The sequence below is a fragment of the Elephas maximus genome, chromosome 22 (assembly GCF_024166365.1).
Source record: "Elephas maximus indicus isolate mEleMax1 chromosome 22, mEleMax1 primary haplotype, whole genome shotgun sequence".
NCBI classification, from domain to species: Eukaryota; Metazoa; Chordata; class Mammalia; order Proboscidea; family Elephantidae; genus Elephas; species Elephas maximus.
In genome coordinates, this window is record NC_064840.1 from 47,616 (window position 1) to 64,301 (window position 16,686).

The 16,686-nt window shown below is 39.5% G+C and overlaps 1 protein-coding gene across 3 annotated transcripts in view; it reads right to left on the reverse strand.

Annotated features, from left to right (window-relative positions):
* Window positions 1-5,882: 5,882 nt before the first annotated feature.
* The window catches only part of ZNF10 (zinc finger protein 10), a 52,045-nt gene continuing 41,241 nt past the window's right edge, over window positions 5,883-16,686 (reverse strand). For 2 of the 3 annotated variants that reach the window (XM_049865595.1, XM_049865594.1), the window contains 3 exons: window positions 16,366-16,492; window positions 15,928-16,017; window positions 5,883-10,133 (listed from right to left, as the gene is read on the reverse strand). In XM_049865595.1, the coding sequence (XP_049721552.1) occupies window positions 8,680-10,133; window positions 15,928-16,017; window positions 16,366-16,492 (1,671 nt within the window). In that variant the 3' untranslated portion in view covers window positions 5,883-8,679. The remainder of the gene's footprint in view (window positions 10,134-15,927; window positions 16,018-16,365; window positions 16,493-16,686) is intronic. The other variant, XM_049865593.1, reaches the window with a different exon arrangement.

Consider the following 16,686-nt stretch of genomic DNA (forward strand, 5'->3'; position numbering starts at 1 on the left):
GCCAGTATGGACGCACGGGAAATGCGTCACAGCGACCGGAGGACGGAAGAAACTACAACTCCCAGAAGCCTCTGGAGCGAGTGCTTCCAAAGCCGGCCTGGGCGCAGCTTGGATTTAAGTGGCTGATTCTCCAGCAAAAAAGAGGTTGCTGCCCAGAAAGAATGGTTCTTCCCTACAAACTTCAGAAGATGCATGTCCCTGCCAGTACCTTGATTTTAGACTTCTAGCCTCCAAAAGTGAGAATAAATTTATGTTTTAATCCACCCAGTTAGTGGTAATTTATTACTGTAGCGCTAGGAAACGAATACCAAAAACGCACTGCATGGCGTCCACTCGGACTCACGGTGACCTCACAGGGGTTTCCAACGCTATAAATCTCTACAAAAGCAGACGGCCAGACTTTCTCCTGTGAAGAGCTGGTGGGTTGGACACTGCCAACATTTCAGTTAACAGCCGAGTGCTTAACCACTGTACCACCAGGGCTTCTTGGAAATTAATACACTGTCTACAAATGGTGGCAAGTTCCAAAAACCAACATTACCAGCATTTACATGGAGCAGATTTTCTCGTTTCTCAGCGATCCCTGGTTTTATTGAGGAAAAAGTGAAATCAACTTTATTGAGATAAAATTTACTGACAACAAACTGGATCCATTTAATGTTTACAGTTTGATGAGCTTAACAAATGAATACAGTTATGTAACCACCACCACAGCCAAGACACAACATTTCCATCACCTCCAATTTATGTTCCTCTTTGCAGTCAGTCACTCCCCAGCCTCAGGAAAACACTGATTTGCTTTCTATTATTATGGATTAATCTGCATTTTATGAAACTTTATAAATGAAATCATACACGATATATATATATATTTTATATATATATATATTTTATATATATATATACATATATATATATTTTTTTTTTTTGGGAAACCCTCGTGGTGTAGTGGTTAAGTGCTACGGCTGCCAACCAGAGGGTCAGCAGTTCGAATCCACCAGGCACTCCTTGGAAACCCTATGGGGCAGTTCTAGTCTGTCCTATAGGGTCGCTATGAGTCGGAATCGACTCGACAGCACTGGGTTTGGTTTGGTTTGGTTTTGGTATGCTTTTTTTGTGTCTGACTTCTTTTCCCTAGCATAATGTTTTTGACATTAGTAAATGCTGTTGAATATATCACATCTCCATCAGTTTGTCTTACTGTGGTGGTTTGCATTTTGCTGTGTGGCTGGTAGTTATGCCACTGGTATTTCAAATACCAGCAGGCTCACCTGTGGTGGCCGGGTTTCAGCTGAGCTTCCATACTAAGACAGACTAAGAAGAAGGACCCGGCAGTCTACTTCTGAAAATACTTGCCAGTGAAAACCTTATGAATAGCAGTGGAACATTTTGATACAGTGCCGGAAGATGAGCCCCTCAGGTTGGAAGGCACTCAAAATACGACTAAGAGCTGCCTCCTCAAAGTGGAGGATGTGGATGGAGTCAAGCCTTTGGGACCTTCATTTGCCAATGTGGCATGACTAAAAATGAGAAGAAACAGCTGCAAACATCCATTAATAATCGCAACATGGAATGTACGAAGTATAAATCTAGGAAAATTGGAAATCATCAAAAATGAAGTGGAACATACAAACATCAATATCCCAGGCCTTACTAAGCTAAAATGGACTTGTATCGACCATTCTGAATCAGACAATCGTATGGTCTGCTATGCCAGGAATGAGTAATTGAAGAATGGCATCGTGTTCACTGACAAAAAGAACATTTCAAGATCTATCCAGAAGTACAATGCTTTCAGTGATTGGAAAATATTCATACATCTACAAGGAAGACCAATTAATATGACTATTATTCAAATTTACACACCAACCACTAATGCCAAAGATGAAGAAACTGAAAATTTTTACCAACTTCTGCAGTCTGAAATTGATCAAATATGAAGTTAAGATGCATTGATAATTACTGGTGATTAGAATGCAAAAGTCGGAAACAACTGATAGTTGGAAAATATGGCCTTGGTAATAGAAACTACACCAGAGATCACATGATAGAATGTAACAAGACCAATGACTTCTTCATTGCAAATTTTTTTTCAACAACATAAATGACAACTATACACGTGGACCTCGCCAGATGGAAAACACAGGAATCAAATCAACTACATCTGTGGAAAGAGACGACAGAAAAGCTCGATATCATAAGTCAGAACAAGGCCAGGAGCTGAATGAGAAACAGACCATCAATTGCTCATATGCAAGTTCAAGTTGAAGCTGAAGAAAATTTGAGTAAGTCAACAAGAGTCAAAGTACAACCCCCAGTATATCCCACCTGAATTTAAAGACCATCTCAAGAACAGATTTGACGCATTGAATGCTAACGACCAAAGACCAGATGAGTTGTGGACTGACATCAGTGACATCATACGTGAGGAAAGCAAGCGCTCATTAAAAAGACAGGAAAGAAAAGACCAAAAGGGACATCAGAAGAGACTCTGGAACTTGCTCTTGAACATCGAGTAGCTAAAGTGAATGGAAGAAATGATGAAGTAAAAGAGCTAAACCAAAGATTTCAGCTCCAGAAGACAAAGTATAAAGTATTATGATGACATGTGCAAAGACCCGGAGATAGAAAACCAGAAGGAAAGAACACGCTCTGCATTTCTCAAGCTGAAAGAACTGAAGAAAAATTCAAACCTGGAATTGTAATACTTAAGAATTCTACGGGGAAAACATTAAGAAACACAGGAAGCATCAAAAGAAGATGGAAGGAATACACAAGGTCACTATACCAGAAAGAACTGGCTGACATTCAACCATTTCAGGAAGTAGGATATGATCGGGAACCAATGGTACTGAAGAAGGAGGTCCAAACTGCACTGAAGGTACTTGCGAAAAACAGGTTCCAGGATTTGATGGAATACCCAATGAGATGTTTCAACAAATGCATGCAGCACTGGAAGTGCTCACTCGTCTATGCCAGGAAATCTGGAAGAGAGCTACCTGGCCAACCGACTGGAAAAGATCCATATCTGTGCCCATTCCTAGGAAAGGAAAATTATCAAACAATATCATTAATATCGCATACAAGTAAAATTTGGTGAAGATCATTCAAAAGCAGTTGCACCAGTACATCAACCTGGATTCAGAAGTTCAACCTGTATTCAGACATGGAACAAGGGATATCATTGCTGATGTCAGATGGATCTTGGCTGAAAGCAAACAATACCAGAAACATGTTTACCTGTATTTTATTGACTATGCAAAGGCATTCAACTGCGTGGATCATAACAAATTATGGAAAACATCGCAAAGAATAGGATTTCCAGAACACTGAATTGTGCTCATGAAGAACCTATACATAGACCAAAAAGCAGTTGCTCACAGAACAAGGGAATGCTGCGTTGTTTAAAACCAAGAAACGTGTGCATCAGAGTGATATCCTTTCACCATACTTGCTCAATCTATATGCTGAGCAAATAATCTGAGAAGCTGGACTATATGAAGAACGGGGCATTAGAATCAGAGGAAGACTCATTAACAACCTGCAATATGCAGATGACACAGCCTTGCTTGCAGAAAGTGAAGAGGACTTGAAGCACTTACTGATGAAGATCAAAGACTACAGCCTCCTATATGGATTACGCCTGAACGTAAAACAAAAATCCTCACAAATGGACCAATGAGCATCATCATGATACATGGAGAAAATATTGAAGATAAGGATCTCATATAACTTGGATCCACAATCAATGCCCATGGAAAGAGCAAATCTGCAGCAAAAATCTGTTTAAGGTGTTAAAAAGCAAAGATGTAACCCTGAAGACTAAGGCGGTGTTTTCAATCACTTCATATGCATGTGAATGCTGGACAATTAATAAGGAAGACTGAAGAAGAATTGACACCTTTCAGTTATGATGTTGGCAAAGAATATTGAATATACCATGGACTGCAAAAAGAACGAACAAATCTGTCCTGGAAGATGTACAGCCAGAATGTCCCTCAGAATTAAGGATGGCCAAGACATCATCTTACATACTTTGGACATGTTATCAGGAGGGACCAGTCCCTGGAGAAGGCCATTATGCTTGGTAGAGGGTCAGCGAAAAAGAAGAAGACCTCAAAGTGATGGGTTGATACAGTGGCTGCAACAATAGGCTGAAGCACAAGGATTGTGAGGATGGCTCAGGACCGGACACAGTTTTGTTCTGTTGTACATGGCGTTGCCATCAGTTGGAACCAACACCATGGCGCCTAACAACAACTTTTGCGTCTGACTTTTTCTAGCACCTTTCTGAGATTCGTTCATGTTGCTGAATACATCAGTAGTTATTTTTTTAGTGTTGAATAGTATTCCATTGTATGCATATAGCACAATTCATTTATCTGTTCCCATACTGTGAAAAATACACACCAGCAATTATGTTTGTGTTTATTCCAGTTTTGGGCTCACATAAATCCTGCTGCAATCGACAGTCATACACACATTTCTGTGTGTCCCCAGGAATGGAATTGCTAGTTTATACAGTAATATTTGGAGGGACTGTCAACCTGTTTTCCAAAGTGACTGCACCATTTTACATTCCCACCAGCAACGTATGAAGTGGTATCTCATTGGGGTTTTATTTGCATTTCCCTAGTAACTAATGATGTTGAGCATCCTGTCCTGTTTGTACTGGTCATTCACATCTTTTGTGAAGCATCTGTTAAAATCTTTTGCTCTTTTTTTGGGTGTTCTAAATACTGCGATATATAGGTTCCTTGTATGTTCTGGATACAAGCCCTTCTTTAGATACATGTGTGGTAAATGTTTACTCCTCATCTGTGGTTTGCCTTTTATGTTCTTAACAAATGTCTTTAAGGAGCTGAAGCTTTTAATTTTGATTAAGTCTGAGTTATCATTTTTTTCTTTTATGATTTGTGTTTTTTGTGACGTAAGAAACCCTTGCCTAGCCTGAAATTTGTAAGGACCTTCTCCTGTATTTTCTTCTAAGTATTTAAAACTTTTAGCTTTTACATTTAGGTCTGTGATGCATTGAGTTGGTTTTTGTGTACGTGAGGGTTAAAGTTTTCCCCCACCAACAAATACCCAGCTGTTAAGCACCATTCATTGAAAAGATTATCCTTTCTTCATGGAATTTTTTTTGGCAGCTTTGCTGAAGTTCTGTTGACAATATATGTATAGGCTGGTTTCTGGACTTTCTATTCGGTTTCAATGATCTATGTCTATCCTCACGAAAATACCAGTCTTTATTAGGGTGGTTCATAGTAAGTTTCAAAATCAGGTAGTGTAAGTCCTCCAACTTTGTTCTTTTTTAAAAATTGATTTAGCTATTTTAGGTCCCTTGCATTTCCACATAAATTTCAGATCAGCTTGTCAATTTCCACATAAATGCCTGAGGAATTCTGGTTGGAGTTCCAATGTGTCTGAAAGATTTGAGAACTGCATTCTTAACAATATTGGGTCTTCCCATCCTTGATCATGGTACAGCTCGCCATCATGTGTTTACTATGTACTCTTTCTTTCAGCAGTGTTTTATAGTTTTCAGTGTACAGATCTTATACATATTTCATTAAATTTATCACTAAGAATTTCATGTTTTGTATGCCACTGTAAATACAGTTGTATTTCTGACTTCATTATCTAATTGAAATGATGCTAGTATACAGGGTTAAATTAATTTTTGTATAGTGACCTTGTGCCCTGTGACCTTGTTAAATTCCCTTGTTAGTTCTTGGATTTGTTTTTTTTTTTTTGTAGATTTGACCTTTTGAAAAGGAAAAATTCCATCATTTAAGAGATTTTCTTGTTTCTAAAAATAATATATAATCTTTAGGAGATTTTGGTAAGAACAGAAAAGTAAACTCCGATTCTCTCAATATGTAGGTTAACAAATGCTAATCTAAAGCAAGATTCATTTCAGGTTTTTATAATGCATTTATTTTTACATATTTTTTACTCCAGATTGACAATTATTTTTCATGCTTTATTCATAACACATGATAGTATCAATACTTTTCCTACATTACCAAACCTTCTGTGAACATAATTTTAAGGTCTCCAAAATATTCCATTACATGGATATGCCATAAATAACCATTTTGCTACTGTACTTTTTAAATTTTGCATGACTCTTAAGTAACGTTTCAGTAATTATCCATAGTCATATATCTTTGTCCATGTTACAGAGGTGGTCCTTAGGGTGCTAATAAAAATAGCTAACACATATAGCACTTACTACGTGCTAGGTACTATTTTAAGTGCTTCATACACATCATCTCACTAATCCCCACAGTAACCCTATGAGGTAGATACTAGTAGTACCTTCATAATACATTTGAGGACACTGGGCCACAGGCCATGAGAAATTGAGAGGTCCAGTTAAGAGGCTACTCTTACTCCCATGAAGAACCACTGCTCATAATGAAATTATATTTCAGATAGGACTATGTTATACATGTGAATGGTATGTAAGCATTGACAAGAGAAGCAGTAATTGAGAACCTGCAATCTAGTTCTAGCTCTGGGATCTAGTAGAGCCCTGGTGGTGAAGTGGTTAAGAGCTCAGCTGCTAACAAAAGGTCAGCAGTTCATATCCACCAGCCACTCCTTGGAAACCCTATGGGGCAGTTGGTACTGTGTCCTACAGAGTCACTATGAGTCAGAATTGACTCAATGGCACACAACAACAAGAACAGTTCTAGCTCTAATTTCCCTCAAAGTGTGTGAGACCTGGGGCAACTCACTGGATCTCAACTGTACAATGAGACTCATTTGGTCTGTCACATTCTTTATAGTTCTCAGGTCTTACGGTTCTACCAAATCATTTCTAGACTTTGACTCAGACTGACATCAAGATCTCTGTCCTACTGCCTCATTATTATTCATGTATCATTCAACAACCAATTACTGAGTTTCTAATATATATGCTAGAAAACAGCAAATCATGGCCAGTCCATACACACAGGGGATCCATTCATAGAATCAAACAGAATTAAAATAGATCCTCTTCCTGAATTTCTTTATTGCGTCATGGACTTACCAGAGTGTCTGAAGGTTGGGATCCCCTCCCTAGAAGGGAACACCTCTGTACAAATGGAACAATTTTGCATACAATATTAAAAACGGTTTACTGACCTTGAAAGTGAATCCATACACCCACTATGGGTCAGTGACTACCCACGTTGATTATGTACTGATTTAGGCAGAAAAGGGAGAACATGTGGAACCGGAAAGGAAGGGAGAACTCCCTGAGTTCTTACAAGCACTCAGGCAGGTTTAAATTAAGTGAAAGACACTAGGATGGGGCAATAATAATATTGATGATCACAGCTAATAATTATAACGCACTTAATTATGTGTCAGGCACTATTCTAATTTGTCTACATGTTTACTTATTTAATATTCACCACAATCCTATGAGATAAATACTGTTACCCCTATTTTAGCAGAAAAGGGTATCTGTAAGGTAGGCACAAAGAAGCTAAATAAATAGCATGCCCAAGATCATCTAATTAGGGGCAGACGTGGGACTCCAACCTGGGTAGTCTTGCTCAGGCTATGCTCTAAGCACTTTTCTTTATAAGATAAAAAGACCGCCTTGAGACGGAGGGTGGCCTTTGGCAGTGCTGTGTTTATCCCCAGGAGTATACTTGCTCTAAAAATTGCCCTATTACATGCTACCACTCAAATGGGACCCTCCCTGGCCCGTTTAAATGCTCAGTGTTTCCTCTAGGTCCCAAAAGCCAGAAAATTACTGCATTTTAGAATTCTCAGGTACCTTTAGCACCGTGTCGTCAAGAGTGGAATGCTAACTATGACCCAAAACAAATTTGAATTAATGGAAAAGTTTGCTAGCAAAATTCCTCAAAGGTAGAATAGAGAAACTGAAGACTCTTTTCTTAATATTTGTTTTTCAAAAATAACTGTTACAACACTGAATAAACCATAAGAAATAAATTCACTTATAATTCCATTATCTAAAAAATCAATTCTGTTCACTTATGTATAAACACTCTTTCAATTCTTGCCCGCATGCAAATATATTTAAAAATTCATACTGCTAGTAGTGTAAATGTATTGTTCTTTAATTGCCTTACACGGTAAGCATTTTACCTGCTGCTAACCAAACTGTGGCTTATACCAGACACATAAAATATGAAAACCTACTGAGTGTCCCAGAGGGAACGGATAATCACCTAACAATGGCATACTAACTCACTGGAATAATACTATCCACATTTTGTTGTAATTATCTCTATTTCTCACTCTTCTCAGCAACAATTCTCCCTACAGGGGCATTCTCATTTATTTACCTTTCTGATGAAGTCATGAAGCTGGGACACCCCTCCAAAACAACTCACCAACTTAATGATTCCTTCTAAGACTCAAGCATTAAGGCTTGGTCAAAAATGCTTCCAGGCCAACTTCTTTTGTAGGAATTTGTGGAAAGAAGAAAATCCAATGTAATTTACTGAAATGTAATTTGTGAGCTTTTTTTTTTTTTTCATTTTGTCTTTTTACTCCAGGATGTCCTCTAGTGCACAACAGGGATAGTAACAATATTAAAAACATTTTCACACATATTTCATTTATACAGCTCTTTCCAGAATGAGTTCTCTGATGCAAAATGAAGTTCTTGCTATCTGTGCAGAATTTTCCCTACTCACATTAGTGAGTGCTTTATCCAATAGGACTTGTCTGGTACCTGATAACGTTAGAACTGTTAACAAGAGCTGTCCCACACTGATTACAGGTTAGGAATTTCTCTCCAGTGTGAGCTATCTGATGTACTATAAACGGAGAGTTGTGGCTAAAGATAATCCCACACTGATTACATTTAAAGGTCTCTTCTCCAATATGAATTCTTTGATGCTTAATAAGGTCATTCTTCCGGATGAAGGCTTTCCCACACTGACAGCATTCATATGGTTTCTCTCCAGTATGGATTCTCTGGTGCACAATAAGGGCAGAGCTCTGGCTGAAGGATTTACCACAATCATGACATTCATAGGGTTTTTCTCCAGTATGGGTTCTCTGATGTGAAAAAAGGTGAGAGCTTCGACTAAAGCATTTCCCACAATCTTTGCACTCAAAGGGTTTCAGTCCAGTGTGAGTTCTATGATGCACAACAAGATGGGATCTCTGACTGTAAGACTTACCACATTCATTACATTCATAGGGCCTCACCCTAACATGTGTTCTCTGGTGCAGAATGAGGTGTGTGCTCTGTCTAAAAGATTTTCCACATTCAGGACACTCATAGGGTTTCTCTCCAGTGTGGGTTCTCTGATGCCTAATAAGCCTGGAGCTATGAACAAAAGCTTTCCCACACTGATTACATGTATACAGTTTGTCTCCTGTGTGAGTTCTCTGATGTGTAACAAGGTGAGAGAACCAGCTGAAGCATTTTCCACATTCTTTACATTCATAGGGTTCCTCACCAGTATGAGTCTTTTGGTGTCCAATGAGGTGAGAACTCCGGCTGAAGGATTTTCCACATTCTTTACATTCGTAGGGTTTCTCTCCAGTATGAATAAGCTGGTGCCTGGTAAGATTAGAGCGCCAACTGAAGGATTTTCCACATTCTTTACATTCATAAGGTTTCTCTCTATGCATGTCCTTCGATATACCAAGGGAAGTACCATGAGTAAGAGAGTCATCAGTATCAGGGCATTTGTAGGGTTTACCTCCCGTCTGAGTTCTTGAAAACTGAATAAGGTGAATGTTTTGACATAACGTTTGACCACATTCATTATTGTCATCTGCATAGCTTTCCTGATGGCCAGTAAAAACTAAATTGTGTTTTAAACTTTTATTATGTGAGTCATGTTTATGGAAATACTCTCTCAGTGCTAGCTGTGCAGGGAGAAGACCATTTCCCCCATATTTGCCATTTTCACAGACTCTCTCTGGAGTAAGAACTGTCTTTTGCGTGAAGGCTACTTGCCTCAAATGCTTCTCCTGGTTTTCCTCGTACTTGTCCAACTGGTCTTCACATTTCCAGACTTCTTCTAATGATAAATACCAGAGGTCATTCCTTGCCATTCCTTCCACTTTAATGTTATAGGATTGTTTATCTTCAAAGATGTTCTTATTGAATATTGCTGATTTAATTTCAACTGCAGTCTCTGAATCTGAAAGAAATAAAAAAGCTTTGGGTAACTAAAGGAAGTATTAAGATGAGGATGGTGGGATATGTGCTGAGACAAAGTATGTAAAACACTGCAGAATTGCTTTCAAATATGGTTTTGTAAACTTGACAGAGATTAAGAAAGACAAAGACTGAACAGTGAACAGGAAATGCACTGGAGTGAGCAGTACACAAAAGTGGTCAAGAGAACAGGGAACAGCCATAGGATTGAGCTTGAAAAACAGGATCAGGATATGAAGCAGTGGTAATGGTAAGGGAAATACCACAGAAAGGACTGGACTCCCACTATGTAAATATATATATTTATGTGTATGTGTGTATTTTTTATGTAATGAGATAACATTTTAATTTTCACTATGTATATTCAAACATAACTTAATAGAACATCACAAAAAAGTAAAACTTCATAGTTAATATGTACAGGGGCATAGTTCATGCTCACTTTTTTTTTTGTATATGTTAACAAATCTCACAATATATCATTATTCTTGAACAAAAAGAATCATTAAAAAAAAAAAAGACACCTAAAAATCTTATACAATAGTAAATCACAGCTTCTCAACAACAACAGAAAAATAGTGAAGATTTAGAAATACGAGGTAGTTACTTAGGTATTTTCAATTTAACATTCCGAATTTGAAGCTACAATATCCACAGCACACCCTGCTACCACATATTCATTTCAGTGAGAGGGAAGCACTGAAATTGGGGGGGGGGGGCACAAATACTCCAATCACTGCTGATGAAAGACTTCAAAATACTCTATAAAAACTTTGAGAAAATGTTTAGGACTGGGCACACTGGAACTGAGCACTTGTACAGGATGGAACACCTGTCAGCAGATCTGAGGAAAATGGGAGCAAAGATACTTCTTAGGCTTCAGGTTCATAGTCTTCATATCCTTCCTCAGAAGGCATTTCGTAAGCCTCACCGTCAGGATCCGTAGGCATATCTTCAAGAATTCTTCCTGTGGAGCTCCTTCTTCGCTCTTTTGAGACTGAGGCAGCTCGGCTTCTTGTATCCCTTGTCTCTTCAGCTTCTGCTTCCTGTGGCCTCTCAGACCTCGGGCCTCACACCCACATCTGCCCTGCTGGAGCAAGTATTCCAAAGCTCTGTGGCTCCGATAAGTGCCCACTCCACCAGGAAGCCTCCTGCACACAGGCACTCAGCTCTCTTGCTCCAGCTCTGTCTGGTGCTGGTCTTCTGGTTCTGCTGCTGCTGCTGCCGGGCCACCACCTCCTCTGTGCCACTGCCGGTTCTCTGCCGCTGCTGCTGCTCCTCTGCCACTGCCTGTTCTCTGCTGCTGCTGGTCCTCTGCTGCTCTACGCATTCAGTTTCAAAACCGCTTCCACGTTTTAGGTATCTGTTAGAGCAGCACCCCACCGTCTTGGTACCAAATTCTATCTTGGTCATCTAGTGCTGCTGTAACAGAAATACCACAGGTGGATTGCTTTAACAAAGAGAAATTTATTTCTTCAGAGTAAAGTAGGCTAAAAGTCCAAATTCAGGGCATCAGCTCCAGGGGAAGGCGTTCTCTCTGTCAGCCTTCTCACTGATCTTCCCCCAAACTAGGAGTGTCTCCGCACAGGGACCCCGGGTCCAAATGATGGACTTTGCTCCTGGTACTGCTTTCTTGGTGGTATGAGGTCCCCCTCTAATCTAAATATTAAGGGTATAAGATCTTAACATGTCTGTCTTCAGGTCTTTTCTCTGATATTCATTCTTCACACTACTGCCAACAATATGCCTAAACCATGAATGTGTATGTTAGATGTACGTTAGACAATGCCTTTGATGTATGTCACCAAAGCATTCCAAATAATGCCCAGGCTACTGAGACAACAGACTTCTCAAGTAGACGTCCACATGATAAGACTGCACAGAAGTTATATATATACAGGTGCTAATCCTAGCTATACCAATGCTAGCGATGAATTTAGAACTTAGACAAGTTGCTCAACTTTCACACGACTCATTTTATCTGTAATCCAAGGATGGTAATGTTTATCTTGTAAACTTATTGTAAGTATCAAATAAGGTGTGAGCCCATCACAGTGTGGCACATGAACAGTTGCACACTATTTATAATAATTATTATATCGTTATTTTTTACTTCTATTTTAATTTCGTCATTCTAAGACATCAGGACTAAACAACTGACAGGACTAACACCAGGGGATCCTAACTCAGAACCTGAATTCTTATCCATACTCTCCTAACTTTCTGGTTTTGGGTTAGCCATGCTCCAAATCATCCCCCTGCTGAAGAGCCCACACTGGTTTCTCAGTGCCTTTCAGATAGAATCCCTGGTCCTGAATCTAGAAATAACATTTTTTTTTATACAGTACCATCTCTTCCTATACTATAAGCAGGTTGATGTTCTGCTCTTACCTGGTAAATGTCCCCTACTCCTATCAGGCCAGGACCCTGCATTCCCTGTACATCCCTTCACACCCTGGGTCCTACTTAACTTTTCATTTCAAGTAGGAAACTCCCACTTCCCATGGCCATCAGAATCCCACGGAGAAGTTTTTCCAACCACAAACGCCAACTGGAGGACTGCAGTGAACATGAGAGGAGTGGGGCTGAAAGCCAATGGAGACAAGTAAGTAGAGTACCTGAGCATATGAACAGGCACTGTCCTATACTGAAATGCTAAAACATCTTCCAAGCATCATCTAACGTAACCACTTAGGTAAGTTGTCTTCAAACTCTGTGGCACTCATTAATCAACTCATCATCTGAATGTTTAGAGCATCACTCACTATACTTTTCATTTCTATACTTAAGTTCCCATACCAAAAAACCAAAAACAAACTCACTGGCGTCGAGTCGATTCCGACTCGTAGCAACCTTACACGACAGAGTAGAACTGCCCCATAGAGTTTCCAAGGAGCGCTTGGTGGATTCAAACTGCCGACTTTTGGTTAGCAGCCATAGCTGTTAACCACTACACCACCAGGGTTTCCTTAACCTTGTACAATTCCCTAAATTCCATGTTTTTAACCATACTAAGTTTCAGTATTCTGTCAACGAATTCTCAATAAAAACCTCAACTGCTGATTCTAATTAATGACTTTGTATTATCTTGTCATACCTGTCAACAGGTATCCAGGAAAGCTCGCTAAACGAATGAATACATGAATGGAAAAAATAAACTATGAAAGAAAACAGAGAACAATGTTCCTTCCATGTTCCAAAGCAGTCCATCAATGAAGTTCTTAACAGTGTAATGAAAGATCTGCCCTTGAGACAGAAATCTCATACAGTCACCTACAAGGCCAAACAATACAAAGTCAAAACAGTTTATGGTAATGTTCCAAAGCTGCATGGTAGGAGCTTAAACTGAGACAAAGCTTAGAAAAGGAAGGGACATGTACTTTACTGGAAAAGTCACAACAGATTTCAAAGAGGAAGGACTTGACATTAAACTTAAAGGGTAGACGTCTTAGTTATCTAGTGCTGCTATAACAGAAATACCACAAGTGGATGGCTTTAACAAAGAGAAATTTATTTTCTCATAGTAAAGTAGGTGAAAAGTCCAAATTCAGTGTGTCAGCTCCAGGGGAAGGCTTTCTCTCTCTGTCGGCTCTGAAGGAAGGTCTTTCTCGTCAATCTTTCCCTGGACTAGGAGCTTCTCTGCACAGGAACCCCAGGTCTAAAAGACGTGCTCTGCTCCTGGTGCTTCTTTCTTGGTGGTACGAGGTCCCCAACTCTCTGCTTACTTCCCTTTCCTTTTATCTCTTGAGACATAAAAAGGTGGTGCACACCCCAAGGAAACTCCCTTTACACTGGATCAGGGAAGTGACCTGAGTAAGGGTGGTGTTACAATCCCACCCTAATCTTCTCAACATAAAATTACAATCACAAAATGGAGGACAACCACACAATACTGGGAATCATGGCCTAACCAAGTTGATATCCACATTTTTGGGGAGACATAATTCAATCCATGTCAGTAAGAATCAGATTTTCTTTACATTATATTCAAAGCCCAAGATGCCAGGAAATGCCTGGCATGTGTAGGCATTAGGCATCGGAGGAACAGAAGGAAACAGCTCTAGGTTATTGCCATGGATTGAACTGTGTCACCCAAAAATATGCATGTTTGGCTTGGCCATGATTCCCAGGACTGTGTGATTATTCACCATTTTGTCATCTGATGTGATTATCCTATGTGTTGTAAATCCTACCTCTATGATGTTAATGAGGCAGGATTAGAAGCAGTTATGTTAATACGGCAGGACTCAATCTACAAGATTAGGTTGTATCTTAAGTCAGTATCTTTTGAGGTACAAAAGGGAGAAGCAAGCAGAGAGATATGGGGACCTCATACCACCAAGAAATCAGTGCTGGGAACACAGTGTCCATACATACAATGGAATACTACTCAGCCAGTATGAGAAATGAAGTCTTGATACATGCCACAAAATGCATGAAGCTTGAAGACATTATCCTGAGGGAAATAAGTCAATCACAAAAGGACAAATATTATACGACCTCACTTATATAAAAAGACAAGAAGAGACAAATGTACAGAGACCAAAGTTTCTTGGTGGTTACCAGAGGTGGGAGGGAGGGGAGAAAGGGGGTTACTGCTTACGTAATACTGAATTTCAACTTACGGTGATGGGAAAATCACATTGATTAAGGGGAGGACTGTACAGCTGATTAATGTAATTGCTGTCATTAACTTTTACACCTGTAAAAAGTTGAATTGGTAAAAGTTGTATGATAGATATTTTTACAACAACCACCCCACACCCTCTGAAAAAAACGAGTACCTGCTGAGACGGCTTATGTACAACCAAACACCTTTTGGGATTTGGTCCCTGGTTTGGACAAACCCAGTTAAATGGCCTACTAACATGTGCAGTACTTCTGATCTACCTCCTAATTTGTTGAGTGATGCCTGGGGTCTTAAAAGCTTGCAAGCTGCCATCAACTTTTTTATTCATCTGGAGTAACAGAGGAAGAAGAAGAATCAGGAATCGAAGGAGGAAATGAAATTTGTGATTAATTGTCACCATGAACAACTGCCTCCTTTGCCATGAGACCAGAAGAATTAGATGGTGCCCAGCTACCATTACTGAACATTTTAAAGATCAGATATTCCAATACAAGAATCCTCATCAAAGTAGGGGAAATAAAGAACACAATTTCAAATTCTCATGGACTCTAGACTTTCTGGAGCCATGGCGGCTGGAAAAACTATTGCCCTGAGATAATCTTTAAATCTTAAACCGCAAGTATCCCCTGAAGTTTTCTTAAAACCAAGCCATAGTTTAGCTTAACTAGTAAACAAAGTCTGCCTTCAGCATCATGCTCTTTTAAGATCTATCTGTATAGGATCATATTAACACCAGCAACTTGAAGGATCAGACAGGAACCTTAGGGGACAGTGAATTTATGTTAATGGGGGAGGAACAACTTAGAAAAGAAGGGTGAGAATGGTTGCACAACTTAATGTAATCAACGTCACTGAAATGTACATGTAGAAACTTGAATCAGTTTTATGTTTTTGCTATGTATATGCTCAATGACAACAAAAATAAAATATATTACTTAAAAAAAAAGGTAAAACATTTTTGTCTCTGAATGCAAACAGAAGTATGACAAGAGTATAGACTGGAAATAGGGAAACTGGAGGTAAAAAAATTGATCTTCTCAGGAACAAGTACCTGTGAGGAGAGCTAGCTGACCACTATCTCCAGAGGGTCTAACCCACCACTGGTCATCTGGGCTGCTGCCTGAAATGATTCCTGTCTTGCTCTCACCTGGAAAGGTCTCCTGGTGAATCTCCATCAGCCAGGGCTCTTCACCCTTCTCCAACCGAAGAATCACATCTGGTTTGGGAAACTGATGCCCTATTCACAGGAAAAGACAAGGAACTGGATGAGGGTGGAGGGAGATCTGGGCTGCAGACAAAGAAGCATCCTAGGTTGAACACCAACCCTTTGGTCCTCAGGGACTATGAAGAGTAGGCAACGGGAGGCCCAGAAGCAATAAAAGAAATATGTGCTTAAAAAATTTGACAATACAATTTTTTTCATAAAAGCAGGAATACAGAAACCCTGACATATATCCCAAAGAAGGACCCTGAATCCCAACCCTAAGCTCTGATACATGCTTGAGTGTCATCAAAGTTTCATCAACGAAGAACCAAAATCTTCACAGTAAATATATATTCCTACAAAAACAGAAGTGAATCTTACCCAAGGAAATGAGGTTCTTATAGTTCTCGAGCATCACATGTTTGTACATGATCTGCTGAGCAGTGTTCAGGAGCTTCCACTCCTCCTTGGTGAAGTCCACAAGCACATCTTTGAAGGTCACCTGTGTCTAAAACATCAAACAAATATTGAACCAGATGTACATCTTTGCCCTCCCTGTCCTGAATATTGACAGAAGAGAGATCAGGCTGATAGCATCGGAACGGGGAAAGAGGATGGGCTATAATTTATTTTAACAGTGAGCAGTAGTCATTATTTTAAGGAATTCGGTCAAGTCTTTAAAGGAATGGCTACTATGTACCT